The 22,685-nt window shown below is 43.8% G+C and overlaps 1 protein-coding gene across 3 annotated transcripts in view; it reads right to left on the bottom strand.

Moving 5' to 3' along the window:
* Positions 1–22,685, bottom strand: part of Mrtfb (myocardin related transcription factor B) — a 161,710-nt gene that overhangs the window by 25,807 nt on the left and 113,218 nt on the right. For all 3 annotated transcript variants that reach the window (XM_028890039.2, XM_028890041.2, XM_028890042.2), the window contains 5 exons: positions 18,706–18,771; positions 16,642–16,697; positions 14,303–14,378; positions 11,494–11,655; positions 9,822–10,000 (listed from right to left, as the gene is read on the bottom strand). In XM_028890039.2, the coding sequence (XP_028745872.1) occupies positions 9,822–10,000; positions 11,494–11,655; positions 14,303–14,378; positions 16,642–16,697; positions 18,706–18,771 (539 nt within the window). The remainder of the gene's footprint in view (positions 1–9,821; positions 10,001–11,493; positions 11,656–14,302; positions 14,379–16,641; positions 16,698–18,705; positions 18,772–22,685) is intronic.

Raw genomic sequence — 22,685 nt, 5'->3', positions numbered from 1 at the left:
CTTATTACCAGCTTTTCTTCAGGGAAAATGGTTTTTCTTCAGAAAAGACATCCCACTCCCTTCAGTCCTCTTGTGGAAGTATTTAAAATAACAAACTGCATTTCCCTTCCTTAAGATAAACAACCTGAAAGCCTGGAGTGCTATTAGCAACAAGAAATATGAAGCCCGGCGTGTATACTCAATAAACATCTGTTTAATTGATGAATGGCGTTCTTGTGGCTTCCCTCAGCAAAGTCACATTCTTAAGCCCAGCTGTGCCTGTGAATGAGAATGCAACTGTACAAGTCCAGGGCTCTCTCTGAGACCAGCCCCTGCTACTCATTTCAGCTTGAGATTATTAACGTAAGACAATGTAAGAGACTTTGTAAAGATGGCTGTGATCAGCCTCATTTCATCCAGAAATGAAGGTTCTGGACTCTGCTCTCCAACACTCTGGAGCTGTCTGGCTCTCTGATAAACCTGTGGCCAGCCAAGTTTCAAGTGAAAGGTGGCACTTTCCTATGGGACACGGGCCTACGCTATCAGTAGTCCTTTCACCTGGCATACTTTAGGGACCGAGATACTTCCTTCTGGGTGGTCGCACAGGGAGTACACTCTGGCGCTTCTGTAACTGGTGTATGAAGTCGAATCAAATGTCCGAATTTTGGATTATATATTATCTCCTTACAAAAGCATTCCACCTGGTCTGATGTATCTGAGAGTGAGCAAGAGTGTGAACAACTTAAAGGGCCACCCAGAAGGTTGGGGTGCTTGTGAAGATGTGTCATCTTGCCTGCATTCCTAGTCTATGCCTCCTTCAGCCTCTAAGACAGATGCTGTCTTTAATGGTCTCTACTTCAATGTGACTGTTATCCAGAAAACCGTAACACTAAAGCCACTGAAACACAGTGGCTGGTTGTTCACTGTGCCTAAGGGGAAGAGATATCTAGAGTCCTCTAGGTATTCTGTCAGGCTTCTTATGTGCCTTAAAAGATACAAACCAAAATATCCTCCAGAAATGGCACATGACATGTCTAGGGTTATGCTCCAATAAAGTAAACTCTGCAAAAGGACCCAGGTGCCAGGGTTCCGAACCTACCATGTTCTTCTAAAAGGGCTGAAAACATCTAGGTCACAAAGGATGCTTCCTCTGCTCTACAGTTAATATGTCATCCTATGAGCAGTATGTTATCACCTTAGAAGGAATACTAAAGTATCTAAATTGACACCAAAACCTGCATTCACCTTGTGAATCTCTAACTTAAAGATTTAGAATTAGAAGAAAAAGAAGCTGCTGACTTGATTTCCCGTCCCATAGGATGACTATTCCCACCCCAGGATATAGGGCTCCTGACTGCTAGACCTTCCCTTTCATCTTCCACTATCAGAGAAAACAGCAGAGGGCTGGGACTGGCTCGGCTGGGAGAGTGCTTGCTATGTAAGCAGGAGGACCTGAGATCGGAACTCCAGCATCCATGCAGAACACGCAAGGTGTGAAGTGAGCACGCAATCCAGTGCTGGGGAGAGAGACGGGATCCCTAGGGCTCCTTGTGTTGCCAGCCTTGCCAAATAAGTGAGCTGCAGGTTCAGGGAGAGAGCCTCTCTTAAAAAACAAGGTGAGAGTGACTGAGAGGACTCCTAATGTAATCTTTAGCTTCCAGACACACACACTCAAGACACATGCATGTACACATATGAACACACTCACATGAGCATACACAATACTTGACACATCAACTTGGCTTCCACATACATGTGTATACACACAACACATCATTCAAAGGAAAATGTCAGAAAAATATTAAATACTGGAAAATGTCAGAAAAATATTAAATACCGGATATTTTGACATTAAGTTAGAAAAAGAGACTTTTAACTTTAAAAACCAACCTTTCTTTTACTAGAAATCTACGGGGAAAAGTTAACAATGCAGGTTCCGGCTGCCTCCCTGCAGACTACTGTCTGCACATGAAGGCTCAGGTGTTGCCTTTTGGAAAACTCTTACTTTCTTATACTGTAGCTTTTCAATCTCTAATAAACATGGTTCTGCTGTGGATATCGCTCTATATAAATAAAGCACTGATTGCCCAGTGACCAGGCAGGAAGTATAGGCGGGACAAGGAGAGAGGAGAATTGAGGAAGGAGGAAGGATAGGGGAGACTGCCTGGAGCCGCCGCCAGGACAAGGAAGATGTAAAGTACCGGTAAGCCACGAGCCACGTGGCAAAGTAAAGATTAATAGAAATGGGCTGAATATAAGAGTGAGAGCTAGACAATGATAGGCCTGAGCTAATGGCCAAGCAGTTTAAATAATGTAAGAGTCTGTGTGTTTATTTTATAAGTGGGCTCCGGGACTGGCGGGAGCTGGAGAGAAATTCTCCAGCAACATGGTTTTAATTCAGGACGCAGAAGAGTTCTTGCTGAAGATGGCAACATGCAAATAAATTCAAACTGTAACTGTGCTTTGAATACTGTTTGGGTATTTCAATTCCTATACAGATAAAATAAACAATGAATGAGCTGAATACAAACCCAACATGTTTTCTACGTTGAGTATAGGCATGTAAGATCTCATTTGTTGGTGTGTGTCCCTCTGTGACTGGCTCATTCATTTAATATAATGCTCTGGTTCACCTATACTGTAGCTGGTATAGAACCCCTTCCTTTTCAAGGGCAGCTTTTTGTTTCTGCATTCAGATGCTGTGCACAGAAGGGCTGTTTTTCTGTTTGCCATGAGATGTTGCTCACAGGAAGAGGGTGAATGGTGGTATGTATGTTATAGAGAATACATATGCTCTAATTCTTTGTTACAACCTTTGGTTCATATGTTTTAAAGACAGGTCTTACTATATGGCCCAGGCTCTTGAACTCAGAACAACCCTCCTGTGTTAGCTTGCGAAGTACTGGGTGATAGGTGTGTGCCACAACACCCTGCCTCCTGCTTTCGACTCATTCATCCTGAACGGAACTGCTGGGTCAGTGGTTAAGTTCTGCCTTAAACATTATTTACTTAGTTTTTTTTATTTACTTAGTGTGGGTGTGCATGCTGGTGGAGGATGGAGGAGTCAGTCAGCTCCCAATTGCTATGCAGATTACAGGGGCTGAATTTACATCATCAGACTTGGTGGCAACTGCCCTTACTCACTTGAGCCGTCAATGGCCCAGTAAAATTGTATTTTTAAGACATCATTTTCTACAGTGACTATGTAACTACATATGTTACTACAGTAACAACTCACAAGAATTCCAGTTTCACCACATACCTGCCAGAACCTGGTGTTTTCTGGGTATGGGATGGCATCTTCTGGTTTGTTTAATGGTTTTTTAGGCTATATATGTTGTGATGCATTTATTTCCATTGTCTATATAACATAGTTACAATATATCAGAGATCATCAAATCTTATTGGCTATTTGTATATTATATTGTCTTAGGGTTACTACTGCCATGATGAAATGATCAACTTGCTGTGATCAAATCAAGTTGGGGAGGAAAGGGTTTATTTGGCTTATACTTCCATATTGCTTCTCACTACTGAAGGAAGTCAGGACAGAAACTCAAACAGGGCAGGAGCTGATACAGAGGCCATGGAGGGTGCTGCTTACTGACTGCTCATCATGGCTTGCGCAGCTTGCTTTCTTTATAGCACCCAGGACCAGCACAAGGATGGCCCCACCCTGTAGGGTGGCCCTTCCCATCTGTCACTAATTGAGGAAAATGCCCTATGGGTTTGACTATAGCCAAATCTTATGGAGGCGTCTTCTCAATTGAGGTCCCTCTTCTCAAATGACTTTAGTTTATGTCAACGTGACATAAAGCTAGCCAGCACATGTATCTTCTACAGAGAAATGTCCCTCAAGTTTTGTACCTATTTTTGAATAGTGTAGTTTACTTGAGAATGTCCTTTATGGATACCAGAGACAACCCCTCTTCAAGTACTTTCTCCCATTCTGTGGGTTGGCTTTTCATTCTGATAAGATTCTTTGTACAAAACTTTTAAATTTTGATTAGAACTAATTAGCTCTTGTTGCCTGGGCCTTGTGTTCAAGAAAACAGGGACAATGTAAGATCAGGATGACTTCTCCCTATGTCTCCTAAGTCTTCCCTAGTGTTACAGCTCACATGTAGGTCTTTCCCATTGTGAGTTGATTCTGTATAGAATATACACAGATTAATTTTCTTAAATATGGATGCATGGTTTCCTTAGTAACACTGCATTTCCTGCACTGAGTGATCTTGGTGTTTCTGTCAAGGAATATTTTGTCATACACACAAGGACCTTTTTCTCTAGGCTCTTGTTTCAGTGGGCTCTGGTAGATTCCACTTGTCTGTGTGCTTGTTGTTATGCTAGCACCATATTCTTTTGATGGCTTCATGATAAGTTTTAAAAATCAATGTATTATATGCATGTATGAAACTGTCAAAGAAAACAATCTAATTAATAACAACTTTAAAAAAGGATGAGGCTGACAACATTATATTTTTTTTTTAAATTCAATGTGGTTTTGGTTTTGGGGGCCCCTTGCACCCTTACAGGTTATTTATTTCAGTGGAAATCACTGTAGGGATTTGCTAGGGCTTGTACTGAATCTGTGGATTGTTTGAAATCATGTTCATGTCTCAACAGAAGCATTCCCAGAACTCTACATGTCTTTCTGTGTTCAGCTGACTTTTTTGTAGTGATGACCTGACTCCCTTTTCTCTTTCTGTTTATGTTCTTAATGCATTGTCTTTGGTCACTGTGACAAGTATGCACGACATTGAGAGCTGTTCTTAAAATCAGCTCAAGTCACATCAGAGATGTTGCTTTATGGCATCCCCATGTCTGCAGACCCAAAGGGACCAATCCTTCTGTTTTGGCTTCCTGAGTGTGGGAATGCAGGGGTGTATACCCTTTCCTAGCTCTCTTCTATACTAGCTAGAGCACAAATTGTTATAAACCACACAGTCATTACCATAGATTTGTAATTTTAAATATATTTTTAAAATCCTGTACACAAATTGGAGTTATAAATCAAGGTTGCAGTAGTTTTTTTTTTTTTTTTTTTTTTTTTTTTTAATATTTGCCCATGTATTCGTGAACTAATTAGTTTTCTATTTGTAAGTCCCCTGAGCTACACGAGTGGCCAGGCCCCTCCCCTGAGGACCTCCAATTACCAAGTTCCACTCACAGAATACTCTAACTGCCCTAACTGCTGGACCCAGCCCCCACCCTACAAAGTAAAAAGTCCAAGCCCTGGACTTGAAATCCCACCAATCCCCATCCTGGAAAGCTCCACCCTGAAAAGTTCCACCCCCTCAAAAAGAAACTCTATATAAACCCTGCTTTTTGCTCAGTTCTCTGCTGTCTTGCTCAAGCAGAGGCAGCCACCCTCCTAATAAGTCTTTTGTGTGAGGTTTGTTGTGTGGTGGGACTTTGTGGTATTTCTTGGCTACCAACTGCCAGGAAACCTTTCCATCCAAGCTGCAACACTCACACTATTACTATGACATCGTTCCACAGGTCATGTTACTTTGGCACATGTATGTGTATGGAGGAGAGGGCTTGCTACCTTGTGGCGACTTGGAAGAGGGGAGAGAGTAGAGGGGAAGAGGACATGGGAGACAGCTTAGCAGAGCAGCTGGTCAACAGTTCTCTGTCCAAGTACCAGGCTCTGGGAATTCACAGACGTGCTATCAGACCATGTTTATGGCTGGACATCCCGGTATTCTAAAATAAGAGGAAAGAGTCTGCAGATGAAAGGGACAGGGTACCTCCCTTGTACCCACATATGGAAACTGGGATTTTCTACTTTCCCACTGTTCATGAGTTGCCTAAGCATAAAACAAGTTGCACTCCATTTGCAATATGTGATCTCTGGGGATGAAATGAGTTCTAAAGCTGAAAAAAATACCTAGCCAGGATCTCTGTGTTTGGTTTTTATTGTTGATTTGTGGTTTCAGTGACTCTGCTGCTTTTAGGCCAGTAAGAAGGCAGAAACAGGGTGATGAGAGGCTGAGAACAGACATACTCTTCCTCCTACCGGGCCCCACCTAATGGCCCACTTGGCTATGAACTTTTGAATAATGGATTAATCCAGGGATGAACTCAGTGCCTTCATGATCCATTCACCTCTCAAGTCCACCAGCTGGCAGCCTAGCACACACAGGCCTTTGGGAACCTTAACAATCTCCTAAGGTGTCTCATTCATTAAATCAGGAAATACCTGTTTCTATGATAAAATGAATGATATCTTGCTGTCTCAGAACTTGATATCTGGTGAGGAGCAGTATGGTAAGGTCTGTTCCCTTGAAGGAAATGTAAGAGTAATTATGAATAGATTTTACACATGCATTTGAATATAAAATGCCATCCACAAACTCCCCTACTTAGTCCTGAGTGGGTGGAGCTGTCTGGAAGGTTGTGAGACTCAGAGGTGGAGGCTGACTGGAGGAAGGGGTCCCTGGGGGTGGCCCCGAGCTTCCGCAGCCCGCCTGCTTTCTAGTCACTGTTTCCCAGACTGCAGCGGCAGTGTGCAGAGCTGCTTCTCCAGTCACCACGCCTCTCCTGGCACCATGGACTTGATCCTCACACTACGAGCCCAAACAAGCCCTTTCTACTTAGGTTGCTTCTTGTCAGGCCTTGTCACAGCTGTGAGAAAGGTAGCCAAAAAGAGAAACTAAAAACCTGGAAAAACACAATGAAGTGCACACATTGTCAAAATCAAAGTTATCAATTCTAGACTTTACTGATATAAGGCTTGCTTCGGTACTTCATTTAAAAACTGACAACACAACAGACCCCGACAACGTCACCTTCAGTACTACTGAAGGTTTCCTCTTCTCAGCTGCCAGGGTCATGCAGATACATGTAAGAATCCTCAATTCCTTCCTTAAAAATACACACACAGGCTACAAGTTGCCTCAAGGTAACTGCAGTGGAACCATCCTTGACTGTGTGGAGGACTGTTCACACTCCCCAAAGCAGGTCTTTCCTCTGGCCTGGCTACTGGCTATGGGGAGTAGGTGCACACAGTACTGCTGCCACACTGAGGGCATGTGAAGATCAGTGCCTCTGTTCAGGGAGCAAGCCAGGCTCCGTGTGCTCTTTAATAAGCAATAAGCAATCTGTATTCTTCGATAGACACTGCCATTCACATTTCCCTCCAAGGGCTTACAGTGTCAGCTTGGCAGGACTACCTCTGGTTAGAGTTTCTCACATAAACTTGGATAGGGACCAACTTTCATGAGCAAAGTAAAGGTTTGGCTGTGACAGAGAGGATGGCAATCTCTCTCACAGGTGGAGCCTCTGTGGCCCTAACTTTTCTTGCTGCTGACCACACACCTGCCTAGGAGCCGAGGAGGATGGGTTGTTGTGGCTCATAGTCTTGAGATACAGCCCATCCTGGTGAGAAGGCATGGCAGTGGGAGACTACCTGCATCCATCTGGTAGCAGAACAGACAAACATGAGTTTGCCTGGCTTCCTCCTGATTTATTCAGTGGGACCCATCCATGGGGCAGCACCACCCTGGTGTCCTCAGTTAAGCGCCTCTGAGGAAACACCCTCAGCAGATACTCTCTTGCTTGTATCTCCTACCTGATTCCAAATCTAGTCAACTTGATACTAAGGATCAACCATCACAGCCCCAAGAAGCTGTTTACAGAGAGCTGAGGTGACAATTCTGTTACTAAAGCTACAGCCATGTGAATAACGATCTCACAACTTGACCTACACAGACAGAAGCAGAAAAGTAACCCAAATGGCTAAGTCAAACTCTTTTCTAACGTTTATTTACTTACATACTTGACATTCTTTCTAGGACTATTTTTAGAGCTCAAGCCAGGGTGAGGCAAGCATGTGAGGACAGTGGCAGCAGACCTCCTTTCTCTCCATCTGCTCAGACCTCAGGGATGCTCCTTAACCTCAGTTTCTGCCGGGCGGTGGCGCACGCCTGAAATCCCAGTGCTCGGGAGGCAGAAGCAGGCAGATCTCTGAGCTCAAAGCCTGCCTGGTCTACCGAGTGAGTTTCTGGACAGCCGGGGTCTTGAAAAAACAACAACAACAACAAAAACAACAAACAACCAAACAAAACAAAGAAACTCCAGCTTCCCTTCAGGCTAGGTCCCAGCAATACTGAGGGCCACAGACACTGCTGTTCTGTGAACCTGGTCAGAAGATCTGGACTGTCACTACCCATGTATCTGTCTTAGTTTGGGTTTCTTTTGCTCTGAGGAGACACCACAACCACAGCAACTTTTATAAAGAAAACATTTAATTGGGTAACTTACAGCTTCAAAGGTTTAGTCCATTTATTATCATGGCAGGACATGGCAGTATTCAAGCAGACACGGTGCTGGAGAAGGAGCTGAGAGTTCTACATCTTGATCCACCGGCAACAGGAAGTGGACTGTGACACTGGGTGTAGCTTGAGCACAGGATGCCTCAAAGCCCACCCCAGTGACACACTTCCTCCAACAAGGCCACACATACTGCCACTCTCTATGAGCTTATGGGGACCAAATACGTTCAAACTACCACACCATCTCTCTGATGGGATCACTTTTAAATACAAGAGTACAAATCTCTATAGATTTTCCAATCATTCATTCAGAAAGCTTAATTATTGAACCTTTATTGAAACAGGTGCATAGATGCATGCACATACATATACACACAGACTAAATTGTCTACCCTCTAGACATACACTAAATTGTCTACCTCCCTTCACAAAGTTGTCTGCACCCAACTCTACGTGGTCTGTCCTTGAGAGTCAAGAGTTCTTCACATTTTCGTTGAAGACAGTGATGAGTGTAATGAAGAAATAATGCTTCAAAACGAATTTTAAAAAGAATGTGTTTACAAGACAAGGACATAAGAAACACATTTTCAATCTGTCAAGTTTCCTATGAACTCAGCTGACCTTATACCAAGGCTCACTTCATTATCTGGCAATTTAGCTAAAAAAATAATCAGGTAAATGCCAAAATCTGGTGCACGCCTTTAATCCCAGCACTTGGGAGGCAGAAGCAGGTGGATCTCTGTGAGTTTGAGGCCAGCCTGGTCTACGAAGCGAGTTCCAGGAAATGCGCAAAGCTACACAGAGAAACCCTGTCTTGAAAAAAACCAAAAACCAAAAAAAAAAAAAAAAAAAAAAAAAATCAGCAAGCATGAGTGAAGACAATGGCATCTTACTATAAACACAAGAGTGAAAATGAGGACATGGCTCTGAGTAGCTGATGACATGGACGGGGTCACTGAGATGTGGTGTATCAGTTCAACTCTATTAAAATTAAATATATTTGTATGTTTTTGTTATCAAGACAGGGTGTCTCTGCATGGCTCAGTTACAACATGGCTGGAACCTTAGATATTATGCTAAGTGAAATAAGCCAGTCACAAAAACACACACTGATCCCACTTTTAATGAGCTTCCTAAAGAGTCAAACTCACAGACAGGTAGCAGGACAATGGCTTGTGGCAGCTGGACAGACAAGAATGGAGGAGGTGTCAGTGTTGTGGTGAAGAGGCCATGGAGATATGTTCAAGACTGTATGGATGTATATGATCCCCTAAGAATGGTTCAGATGATAGAAAACAGGTATATTATTATACTATACTATACTATACTATACTATACTATACTATACTATACTATGTTGGCCAATGTTCTAAGAAGATTTTTTAAATCACACTAAAAGCTAGACTAATGGGTGTGTATGAATGTTAGAACTACAAAGTGACAACCAGTTGTGCAGTTTTACAGTGTGTGGCTCACAGGTAGGAAGTGTCAGTAATTTCAGATTTTTCTTCTGGTGAAAATATTGTCTTGACACAGTCTATAAAAATGTTAGGAAGGCCTTACCTGGGCCGGCGTGTTTGCAGTCATAGGAGGTGGTGAGGCACTGACTTTTGGTTCACTGGGGGATGCTGCTGAGCCCTGAGACTCCTGGCTTGCTGGCTGGTCTGGAGACAAAGCGTCACTGCTATCTTCATCAAATGAGAACTCTCCGTGAGTGTGGGGATAGTCCTCCTTCACCACACCTGCAGAGAGAACCATGGTGAACTTGGGCTCTGGAACCAAGGCTGACTGAGAAAGGGGAGTTTTAGGAGCTGGCTTAAAGCTGGGCTCTTCCCAGGGGGAGCCACACTGCTACAGAAATGGAGGCTCTTCTAGCTGGAGCCACACTGTTGTCTGTCATGTACTCTTTGGGGTTTGGTGTTCTTCTAGTCAGATCAAGTCTTTGGGTCCAGCTACCAGCTGTAGGAAGGGAGGGGACAGGAGTGCCTTGTTGTTGCTCCTGTCCCTGTGGTCCTGGGGATGGAGCCCAGGGCTATGGAGAGGCTGGCCAGGAGCCAGAGCATCAGCACTCCTCTGCAGCCTGGCCCAGAGGGGAGGGTTCTCAATGACACTGGAGAACACAACAGCAAGAGGACGCAGGATGCAGAACACAAGCCTGCTCTGTAAAATGAGCAGCAGAGCACACCCGCTCAACAGAGTAATATTTAAGAGATGCACGGACCTTATTCTTTAAAACCCCAACCTGGAACTGAAATGTTCACATGGAGGAAGCAGAGGAGGAAGTGAGAGTGTTAGTGTCCATTTCAAGGAACAGCACACCTACACTCACACCTTACTTTGGGGGCTATCTTCCCAAATGTCTGGAATCAGAGTTGACTCTATGTTTTGGAATTTTGTGACTACAAACTGCTTAAGCTTTAAAGTTATACTAACTCAGAGAATGAAGCCCTGAGGAGTATGAAAGCTGTACTAGTTAATTTTTCAGTTAGTATAAAAACAAAAACAAACAAAAAACAAAAACAGAACCGTGCTGAATGAATATTATTATTCATTTGTTTCCCTGCTAAAACTATGCCTGAAACAAAAACCAGTGAGGCAGGCAGGCCTCAGCGTGAGAGTGTGCTGCACATGCATAGGCCTGGGTTCAAGTTCAAGAACAGGATGAGCAGCACAAGCCAAGCCCAAGAGCAGCTGAAGCAGACAGATGCTACATCTTGTCAAGAGTGTAGTGAACCCATGGGCCCTCCTCTGTGCTTGTGCAGCTTATCATCTTCCTAGACGGACAGAACGAAGAGTCTAGCAATAGTCAACAGCACAAGTGAAATGATACAATACGATAATTTATCTTAGAACATGTGATGATGGCATCAGAGGTCACTCTGACATAAAATAGAAATCCATATTACCTGACAGAGGAGGCCATTTTCTTTTTTTTTTTTTTTTTTTGAGACAGGGTTTCTCTGTGTAGCTTTGCGCCTTTCCTGGGACTCACTTGGTAGCCCAGGTTGGCCTCGAACTCACAGAGATCCGCCTGCCTCTGCCTCCCAAGTGCTGGGTGGTGGTGTGCCACCACCGCCTGGCTAAGGCCATTTTCTAATCTATAACAAAACAGTCGCAACAAGATAGATGTTTATCAGCTTCTAGTCAACTAAGAAAACAATGCCCTTGATTGATGCTAGCATTTTGATCAAATTTATTTAGCACTCCTGTGGAAGACAGAAACGGTTACTCTTGCCTATAATGGCTTCCTTGACGCTTGAGTCCACAGGAAGGATGTTCTTCTCCACCAGCTCCATGGGCCCAGGTCTCTGAGCAATCTTCTCGTTCAGGTCATCTGCCAGCCGAGCTCGCTTCAGCTTCATCTGTGTGGCCTGTAGAGATGGCTCTGCAAACGTTTCTGGAAGACCAAGCGTAGCTTTAACTATGGCACCTATCAGGCCAAGTAACTGAATAGGGTGAAACTCTGGAAGGAGAGAGTGTGACTGCTGAGAGTGCTTGGTACATTGTTTCTCTCAGAGCTGGCAGCTACTCATCTATGCAACATGGAGGCCCCAGACTTGAATGATCATGGGCTGAAGTTGGAAACGCGGCTGCCGCCATTTGCCTGCAGTAGGAGGTCAGGTCTGTTTAGAACACATTTACTAGGTACCAGGGGACACAGCATGAGGACACATGTGGCCCAGAGCTCTACAAGTGGATGGCTCTCATTTGGTGTCACTGGAAAGGCAGTTCCTAGAAAGGGGGGCACTAAACCCTAGGACCGAAGTTTCTCTTACTTTCTTCAGTGGGAAGAACTACGATTAATATTCTTGGATTGACTGCATATCAGGGTCAGTTATCATAATTAAGAATTTGAGCTCATTTTGGAACAAAAAAACCCCCACATTTTACACAGAGATTGTGGTGCATAGAACCATCAGCTCATACACTTAAAATAAGTTACTACAACAGATACAAGCCACTGTAGCTCTCCCAATGCCTCTGCTTCATCATGTCCATTGTCCCTTGGGGTAAGTCATTAACATCTCTTCCCATTGTCTTGAGCTATGTTTTTGCTGGTTTAAAAATAGGTGGTACACTATCACCCGAGATTCCGAGTTGATTCTGAGCTCCTGAGATGAAGTGCACAGAACTGTACAGGACACTATGTATAGGGAGGACAGGATCAACCAGCCAATCACATGGATTTTTTTCAATGCTTCTATGAAGCTCAAGGTGGGAGAGCCTTTGGTCTCTCTCCACCTAAACAATACATCAACAAGGAAAATCTTCCCACAGTAGTAAGCAGAGCCTGGTAGGTTGGTGTGCTTCTGTCTGTCTCACTTCCTCCTGAACTCCATGGAGCTGAGGCTCAATTTATGCTGCTGAATTTCAGAAAATAATTTAGAATCTAACCTGCCAAAAACCCAATTCAATTAAATTAGGTTAATGTAAAAATATATGATAAGGTAATTAAAGACTAAAAGATGATATATTCTCATTCTCAGATCTCAACTTGAGAATGCATGTTTCAATATATACTCTTATATTAAAAATATGCGTATGAATGTTTTGCTTGCATGTGTGTCTATATACCATGTGTGTGCTTGGTGTCCATGGAGGCTAGAAAGAGGGCATCAGATCCCTTAGAGCTGGAGGCACAGGATGTTGGGAGCTGCTTGACACGGGCATTCCAACCAAACAGTGTCCTCCACAAGAGCAACAACTGATTGTGAGCCAGCTCACCATCTCCTTGGCCTTTCTTCTTTTTTTTTCTTTTTCATAAAAGAAAATTTGGGTAGATGTGTTTCTTTTTATTTTAAGTCTACTAATGACATCTAGAGTCAGAAGGCAAATACAGACAGCACTGTATACACTCATATATTCATGCACATGTGTTGTTCTTTGCTGTGTTAGGGTTATTTAGCTGAAGTCAATGACCCCCGAGATCTGCAGTGCTCTATGCTAACACTGGATCTCTGAGAAGTTTTTCTGTTCAAGGGGCTGTCGAAGAATACAACCCATGGCTGGGAAAGGCACACATCTCCCACCTCCTGCTTGGGACAAGAAGGACACATACAGGAGAACACTCTTCAGTCTGTGGAGGCCAGTGTGGCACTTGCCATTTCTTCAGAGCACATTCTAACACAGTTATCAGCCCATGTCCTTTCTCAGGCAGAGCTGCCTGGTTGTTCCTGTCTGTCTCTGCCCCTGAAGCACATGATGCTCATTATTGGGCCCCTGGTGCCTAGCATTAGGCCAGTGGACGCACAGCCTCCTGAAGAAGTGCACTCTGGCTGTGTCTGAGCTACCAGGCTGCTATCCTGATTCTGTCACTAGGCTTGGAGAGAACAGGCTCTTCCTGCCCCACAACTGTCTCTAAATGTCTGTGATGTTTCCAGATTCTTCTTAAAGCTTAACACACTCGAGACTGTTCAAAGGACCAAGCTCCTACTCTTGCTCAGTAAGTTATAGAAGCAGAATGAGGCAGAAATAGAACTCTGGAAATTTCTGATGGAGAAGCTGGCTTTTAAGAAGACTTTCTTAGAGAGGACATCCATGTGAGCCATGTATTCTGTAGGAATGGAATGATACTGCTTTGCCTCTAAGGGTTAAGACTACATCACTCAGAAGCGATTAGTAATGGTCATGTCAAGACCGTAAGTATCGACAAAGAGCAGTAGCAACCTGTGTGAGCATCATTTTAGATAAATATCAATGAGATCCAAGCTGTCAAAAATATAGAGCTAGATGTGTGACTATTGTGTGCACTGACTTAATGACATATCTCTCTCATGATAGAGGAGTCCTATGGACCCAGGAGTCCAGGAGAGCACAAGTGAAACTTAGGAACCCGCTGGTAGAAGAACCAGTCATTAACTGATTGCCTAGAGGTCAAATGTTCCTTAGGTGTCAAGTTTTGAGTCTTTATGGTACTATTTAAATTTGGAGGATGTAAGCCTGTAGAGTAAAAAGTTATTAAAATGGGAATAAACAGAAATGGTAGACACCTCACTTTTCTTCTTAAAGAAACACAGCCAAGCCAGAAGAAATAAACCTCTTACCTTCTAAAATATGCATTCTGACCAGCTCAGAGCGGTCTGGGCGACTCCGGATCTTGTGCTTCAGAAAGTTTTCAGTCTTTAAAAAAAAAAAAGTTGTTCATGATTTATTGTAGTTTTAGATTTTCTTCAAAAATAAATTATACACCCTTTTTGTTGTGTCTTTGAGAGAGTAACTAGAAATTAGTGCTAGGGGAACTATCATCTAGTACAAGACAACCATGTACCCTTCAGTATTGCCCAGGGGGGTCTGATGCATATTAGTTTAAATAACTACTTTATAGAGTTTTATAGTGAAACTGAGAAAAGCTCAAATTTTTAAGATGAGCTTTGAATAAACATAAGATTTAACCCTTTTATATAAAACCAATACTTTATAAAAGTAGAAATTTATTTAGATATTAAAGTTTTTAAAAATAATAGTAATATTTTATTTGAGTTCATAGTCTTAGCACATTCTCTAAAACCGCACTCAACACTCAAGCAATAGGTCTAGGTTATTATTGCATTCTGGGGACAGTGTGAAGGAATTTTTATAATGTTCTTATTTTTATACTGCATAACAGAACCCCCTCCCCTCAGGAAAAACAGAAAGACATAATGGCACTGAGCACCCATGTGATGTGTGGCCACCAAAGAATCCCTTTCAAGAACACAGCTGAGTATAGCACGTTCTGTATTTAGCTGTGCTCTCAATCCTTAGGCAAATCAACAGTGACAAAGACCCACAGGGAAACTGGCCGAGGACCTTGAGAAGCACATGACTTTCTTGTCCCTCTGCAGGGCTGACAAACAGCAGAAGCTCTTGCCCAGTCTGTCTGTTAGAGTCTGGCCCTAGACTTCTTTCTTATAAAACCCAGGCTCACCAGCCCAGGCATGATGAGCTAGGCCCTCCCTATATCAGTCATTGGTCAAGAAAATGTCCCATAGGCTTGCGATTTGCTGGGGCATTTTAGCTTGTGTCAAATTAATAAGAAGCTAGTTAGCACAGCCCTGAAAACAAATGAACTAGTTACTTCTGTTTACTTTATGACTCTGTGTCAGAGTAATGCATGCACGTGTACATGTGGGGGGATAATACATGTGTATATGTGAGCGTGTGCATATAGAGTGTTGGGGCGACTCTGGGAAGACCTGTCCAACTTGGCCCCAGGTTCTGGCCACCGGGCAGGTCCCCTTCTAGCCCCATTGGGAGGGATCCCCTTTTCCAAGCCCCCCAGCAGCCCCTGCAATCTCCGCGCCCTGCCCCCACACCCATCTGCCCAAGACCCCAGCCACTTCCTGAGACTTAGAGACCAGCCCCCAGCTCCCAGCCTGCCCCCGACTTCCCTTCTGAACCAGAGGTGAGTATCCGGGCCCAACCTGGACACCATCCCTGGGCACCAGCCACTCCAGGAAGACCTGCCCAACTTGGCCCCAGGTTCTGGCCACCGGGCAGGTCCCCTTCTAGAGTGTTGGGGGCAATACATGTGCATATGTACATGTGTGAGCATGTACATGAAGAGGACAGAGGCTGGTGTCAGGTATCTTTTTTCACTTTCTCTTCAGTTTTTTCACTTTCTCTTTCTGGCTTTGTTGGAGGAAGTGTATCACTGTGGGGTGGGCTTTGAGGTCTTCTTTGCTCAAGCTACTTCCAGTGATACAGTCTACTTCCTGTTGCTTGTGGATCAAGGTCTAGGATTCCCAGCTCCTCCTCTGCCTGCACACTGCCATGTCTGCCATGATAATGGACTGAACCTTTGAACTGTAAGCTAGTCCCAACTAAATGTTTTCCTCATAAGAGTTGCTGTGGTCATGGTGTCTCTTCACAGCAATAGAAACCCTAACTAAGACAAATTACTGTTTTGTTTTTTATGGGTGTGTATGTGGGGCAATGCATGCACATGTGTACATGTGTGAATATAGACATGTAGAGTGTTGGGGTAATGCATGTACATATGCACACGTGTGAGCATGTGCATGTGAAGGACAGAGACTATGTCAGGTGAGCTCACCCAGTTGGTTAACCTGGCTGGTCAGCAAGCACTTCTTGCCTCAGCCTCCTCAGTGCTGGGATCAGTATAGGTGTGAGCTGCCAGGCCCAGACTCGCTTTAAACACAGCCCTGTGGCAAACACTCTACTGACTGAGACATCTTTTCCATGATACTACTGATTTTAAAAGAACAAAACTGAACTGTCAGACACTTTCTAAAAGCCTCTAGAAATCCAACTACCCCAGAATACATGCTATCTACACCACAGATCTTGGAGATAATGGGTATATTCTGCATCAATATATTTAGAAGTACTGGTGCTTGGGATACAGCAGAGAAATAAAGATTTTTAAAATGAAATGACTTACTCTGGCTCGCTCCAGGCTTTTTATTTGCTCATGGAATGCTGCCGGACTCTTCAAAGCTGTTAGGAAGAAAACAAATGGTTTCTACAGCATAAACAGGAGCTCACATCTTAGCTAGCCAATCTGCTAACCCCAACAGTGTGTATCTGTGCTGACATTTATTTACAGTTCCTTTATGAGACCCCTCCAAACATGAAGACTTCAATGCTACCCTACTGAAATGATGTACATCACAAATAAAGCAAGTGGACATTTCAAACAGAGCTGCTGTCTCAGGACTGTGTAAGTGACAGGTCAGACCATTCCAAGGCCCAGGGACTTCCACAGGTTTTGTTCTTAGTGCCCATATGTGCTGCCAGACAAAGACCATGTGGCTCTGGAACTGGAACACGGGGACACAGCACACATTTACTCAGAACTCACAACTGTCTTGGTTCTGTGGTAAGGCACAGTCACGACTGCTGCTGGTCTCCCTAATAAACCTGCCTAGTGCGGGTGAACCCCAGAAGAAGAGGTGTGCAAGTCCCTGAGGTCATACAGCTAACTGTTGGTCCCAGTGGGACTTAAATCCAGCATTCTAAATTCAAAGGGTCATGTTCTTTGTACCACACCACAGTGCAACACAACAAAAGATGACTCTTTAGTAAGTCATCAGTATTCTATTTCAGAATCTCAGCACAAGGAGAAACGGTGTTTGCATTTCAGTCTGTCATCTTTGGAGACTCTTCATTTGTGTACATCCACCATTGTACCTAAGAACCATGGGCGTGGGTCAGTAAATGGGAGCTAGGACTAGGCTTCCCTGGGCAGGTTGTCTTGAGCACAATCTTCTAGTTTAGTCCTGGAGACACCTCTGAGGCTCCCAGTAGCCCACCCCTGCCAGCCTGGCTGAGGACCAGCTCTACACACCAGCCAGGGCTGACCCGGAAGGAGTGCTGTAAGCATCATTACTGATGCTGTTGATGAGCTGGCTGGGGGAGACTGCAGTGGTGGAGATGCTGAGCAGTTATCAGAGTGGCTCTGGGGAGCACAGCTGGATTTAGGGGACTTAGATGACTGACAGTAAGCAATCTACAAAAGTTTCACTGATGAAAAAAATCTGCTAAAAACAAACAAGCACTCCTTATCTTCATTAACTGATAAGTATTTCTGGGCAAGCAATGAGTTACAGGACTGGGAAGCACGTGTTTGTTCTGTAATTTCTAGTGTTTTAAAGTGGAATAAATTAACCCTTGGGAAAGTTAATTTCTAAACAAAGTCCATGGCATATAGAAAACAACCATTCTCTCCTCTAAAAACCCCAAACCTAGTGGTTAAATGTAAAGAAAACAATTTAGATAAATATTCTAAAATCAACTCTTATGAATCTCTTGAAGGAAACAAGTGTACTCAAGGCCAGAGAAAGCCCAAACTAACTGTCAATAGCATTCCATAAGTTACAAACCCGAGATGTGTGTAATTAGGTAGACCATAGCCCAGCACCATGGAGAATGACCTTAAGTTCAGGTAGAATTCTGAAGGTCATGAGTTAAGGCTATCACATTACTCTTGTAGGTCTAACCTCAGATATACCAGCAGAATTATCAGTTCAACCACTTTAAAGTCCAAACAGACATTAAAGCTCACAGTAAGAACTCCACAGTGGGGGCTGGAGAGATGATGGGTCAATGGTTAAGAGCACTGGTTGCTCTTCCAGAGGACCTGAGTTCAATTCCCAGCAACCACGCAGTGGCTCACAACCATGTATAATGGTATTTAATGTCCTCCTGTGTCATGCAGGCATACATACAAGCAGAGTACTCATATACATAAAATAAATACATCTTTAAAAAAAGAACTTTGCAGTGCCTTAAAGGCATTCTTCATTAGTGTAAAATTCAAGCCCATTTTTTAGGCTGCATATGTTTTTAAGATGTACTGAGGGTTCTCCTGGCTGAGCCATGCTGACACCTGGCTCTCCTGATGAGCGTTCACGGAAAGTGCAAGGACTGAACAGAAGGAGGGAAGCCTTCCTCAGGAATGGCCATGCTGTCCCCACACACCAGAGCAACAGTGACTTGGTCTTACGTGGCATGATGCCCTGGTCCACTAGCTGTTCTCTCGTCCTCCTCTGCTGCAGCCTCAGCTGGAGCACTGTGGAAAGGAAAGAGTTTATCAGCAGCTGTAACCCCAATTCCTGCAGTTCCAAAGGAGACACTGTTAACCTTTATTAAACACCCACTGCATTATACAACAAGAAGGAAGTCGATTGGGAAGCTGAGTGTGGTAGCCATGTCTTTAATCCCAGCTCTCAAGGGGCTGAGGCAAGAGGGCTACTGCAGGTCTAAGGCCAGTCAAGTTGCATACTGAGTTCCAGGACATCCTGAACTACATGTAGGGTGAGATCTTGTCTTAATAAGGGAGGTGAGAGAAGACATTACGTGGTACTAAGTTGAAAAAGAAATTATTTTGGGATTCTGCTTGCTGGTGAATTCTGAATTTGCTCAGCAATTCTCTCCCCCCCCCCCTCCCGAGACAGGGTTTCTCTGTGTAGCTTTGCACCTTTCCTGGAACTCGCTTTGTAGACCAGGCTGGCCTCGAACTCACAGAGATGCGCCTGCCTCTGCCTCCCAAGTGCTAGGATTAAAGGCATGAGCCACCACTACCCGGCTTACTCAGCAATTCTTTTGTTTAGCTAATAATTTGAATTTAAAATGAATGCCAAGCATTTCCTATTGAAATACTTCACACAATATTCAAGTGAACTGATAGTTGGCTTATACGTTATGACTTGTCCAAAGGAAATCTCATTGGAGCAACAACAGGAGGTTCCCTGACATTTTTTTCTATGTTAATAGTAACAATTTATTTTAAGAAAAGACTGGCTTGTTTGGAAGGACTTCTCCACCAGGAAAGAATTTAAAAGAAACAGCTTCAGTGATGCCTGAATACGTATAAATTAGGTCAGAGAGAAACTTCTAAGTTATGAATTTAACAGTCTGCATAAACACACACTGAATCTCACCCTACAAGTCCTGAAAAAGCTATACTCAACTGGTATCACCGTCTGCTACAGAGTAAATTGTGAGAATTGGTAGAAACAAGCTCACATTAGGAAATGTGGACATTTCACTTATAGAATAAAAATTAATCTACCCCCCATTTTCAAAGAGATTCTGTTTACAGCATCTCTAGATATTCAATTTAGAAAACAAGTCTATTTAAAAATAACACAACAAGTAAAACAGAAACCTTTTCCCTAGTTACTTTAACTTGTTTTGCTTTTATTTTCAAATTACAGTTAGGATGACTAAGGGTCTGCATAAAAGTTACCAACATGATGAAACAAAATATGCCTGTTTCTTAATGGCAGGGAGAAGAGACTGAACAAAAGGCTTAGAATGCATCATACTAGTGTCTCCCATCTGCAGGAGACCCTGCGTGCCTCAGAGACCACAGTCCTGACAGTGTTGATCCTATGAGGACTGCAGAGCAGAGTCCTGCCTCAGGCTGCCCAAAGAGCCCTGAACTGCTCAATGGCTCTTACGAACACCTAGATAAGAGTCCTGAACACAGAAACGAGATAATTTGGTTTTGGGCCACAAAGTTTCACTGATACCACATTTAGAGCTGATACAGTTGATATAAAACTGCCACAGAGAGCAAAAGCCAAGTAAAAGCTTAAACAGCATGCATACTTCTGACACTAGCATTTTTCAGGAATGTGGAGGCTAATGCTGGGTGGTACTTAAGGTGGCCACAGCAGGGAGAATCCCAAGGAAAACCTAAGAGGATAAAGGGTCAGGGTGTCACTCCAGCTCAGAGGGTCCATGTCAGGGAGAAGCTCCAGCAGCAAGCAGTGTCTTTCCCTTCTCCCCAGGGATCCTTAAAGAAAGATCACAGAACAAGGGTACCTTAAAAAAAACAAACAAACTCCAAACACAATATGTAGTTAGGAGACATGCTCTGAACACTACACTTCCTGCATATTTACATCAGGACATCAGCAGTTACTCCATCAGCAAGCCAAGAGGCAAAGCAAGTTTGTGCTTCTCAGAGGCTCTTCTGATTGGACACTGGTTGCTTCAGGGACCCTCCCCCCCAAACACAGGAGGGCAGTTCTGAGTCACTCAAGATTGCAATCACTCATGTTAACACACACAGTATATCTGTGAGGCTAGCACACAGAACGGACACATGTCACTCTGATGCATTCCTCGGGGCTGACATTTCTGACTGCAAATGCACAGGCTTTCCCTGTGTCTCTGTCCTCCAATCTGAGGATAGCAACTGGGTGTCCAACAGTTCCAATCAAACATGACTCCCTAGATGGTCCCAATTTCAAGTACTAGTCCCTAGCTGAGGCTATTCATACTACAGCATCCTCCTCAGACTTGAGTATTTGCCTGACGGTTCCACAAAACGCAGGAAGGTACTTTATGATTACTGCTTTACTATAAAGGACACAATTCAGAAACAGATCCCTGGAAGAGATGCACAGGGAGAGGACCTCTGCTCTGGGCTTCCATCCTTTCTCTGACTCCACCTGTGCCTTCCTGGAACTAAAGGTACCCAGAAGCCATCAGGGGCCCTAGCTACCTATCATCTAGCATACCCCAGATGTTCTTGTCACTGGCAACACTGAGCAGTCTGTGTCAGGAACTGAGGACTAAGATCAAGGCTGACAGAAGATGCTTACTCACCCCCTCCTCCTGTCACCTAGGAAACCACGTTAGGAGCTGTGTGCCAAGAACTAGAGGCAGAGAGCAGATATACATTTCTCATACCACAGAGACAAGGCACCAATCACCAATTGTTAAAACAAAAACCACACCCAAGTCCTGTGTTTTTCACCCAGTTCCTATACGGCGAAAATAAGCAACCCCTCAGACAACTTAGGTCATTTGGCCTGAAGGGAACAAAATGATTTAACCGATGCTCTCAAAACTCCCCATATAACTCCCCAAAGGTATGCTACTCTAAGGCCCCTGTTGTATGGGATTGCTGGAGAGGCATCAGTAACTGCTGATGGGACAATGACTTTGAAGCGAAGACATTAGAAAGGACATGACTGGAGAGGAGGTAGACTTAGAAGTAATGAGTTATATTATATCTGTTGGCTGCCTAGCTCTTCTACCCTGTCTATACCCAAAGGTGAACACTATGGGACACATATTATCTAACACACTCAGGTAGACAGGGGGTAAAGGTCAGTTGTAGAGCTTGGTGAACACTGGGTATGGAGGGTAGGGAACAGAGATGCCCCAGCACATTGCAAATCTTGGTGAATTTTACAATTCAACTATGGCATTTGTTCATATTAAACATAATTAGTGAGGAACAATGTGGTAAAGGCTATTCTTAGAATGTACTAGTTATATAGTACCATATAGTACAGACTAGTAATTTTAGAAAATAGCAAACTTCAAGCCTTTAATCCCAGCACTCGGGAGGCAAAGGCAGGCGGATCTCTGTGAGTTCGAGGCCAGCCTGGGCTACCAAGTGAGTCCCAGGAAAGGCGCAAAACTACACAGAGAAACCCTGTCTCGAAAAATCAAAAAAAAAAAAGAAAATAGCAAACTTCCTTTTAGTACTCTACTCACCAACTTAGTAGAAACCAATAAACACAGAGTACATGCCAGTGGACAGGTGCACCACACTGGGAGGCAGAGGTTGGGCAGGGTGTATTTACTAGCTTTTCAGGGATTGTGAAAGGAATCAGGGACCTTGAAAATAGAGGACATGACTCTTCTGACCACAGAGGTGTCCATGGCTATGGCCGAGACGCCTGATCAGGAAAGGTTCCTATGGTGATATTTCATTTGTACTGAAATGTGATTTTATTTGTATGTTAATAAATAAAGTTGCTTGGGGGTCAGAGCTACTAGCAAGCCATAGCAGAGGCCAGGCGGTGGTGGCACATGCCTTTAATCCCGATCACATGACAGACAGATCTCTGTGTGTTCAAGGATACAGCCAGCATGGAGACACACACCTTTAATCTCAATACCAATCACAGAAGACCTGGAGGTCTGTATAGAAAGGCAGTGACAAGGTCATGTGATTGG

The sequence above is a fragment of the Peromyscus leucopus genome, chromosome 8b (genome assembly GCF_004664715.2).
Source record: "Peromyscus leucopus breed LL Stock chromosome 8b, UCI_PerLeu_2.1, whole genome shotgun sequence".
Taxonomy (NCBI): Eukaryota; Metazoa; Chordata; class Mammalia; order Rodentia; family Cricetidae; genus Peromyscus; species Peromyscus leucopus.
The sequence above is the reverse complement of the archived record's forward strand: the minus strand, read 5'-3'. Positions and strand labels throughout refer to the sequence as shown.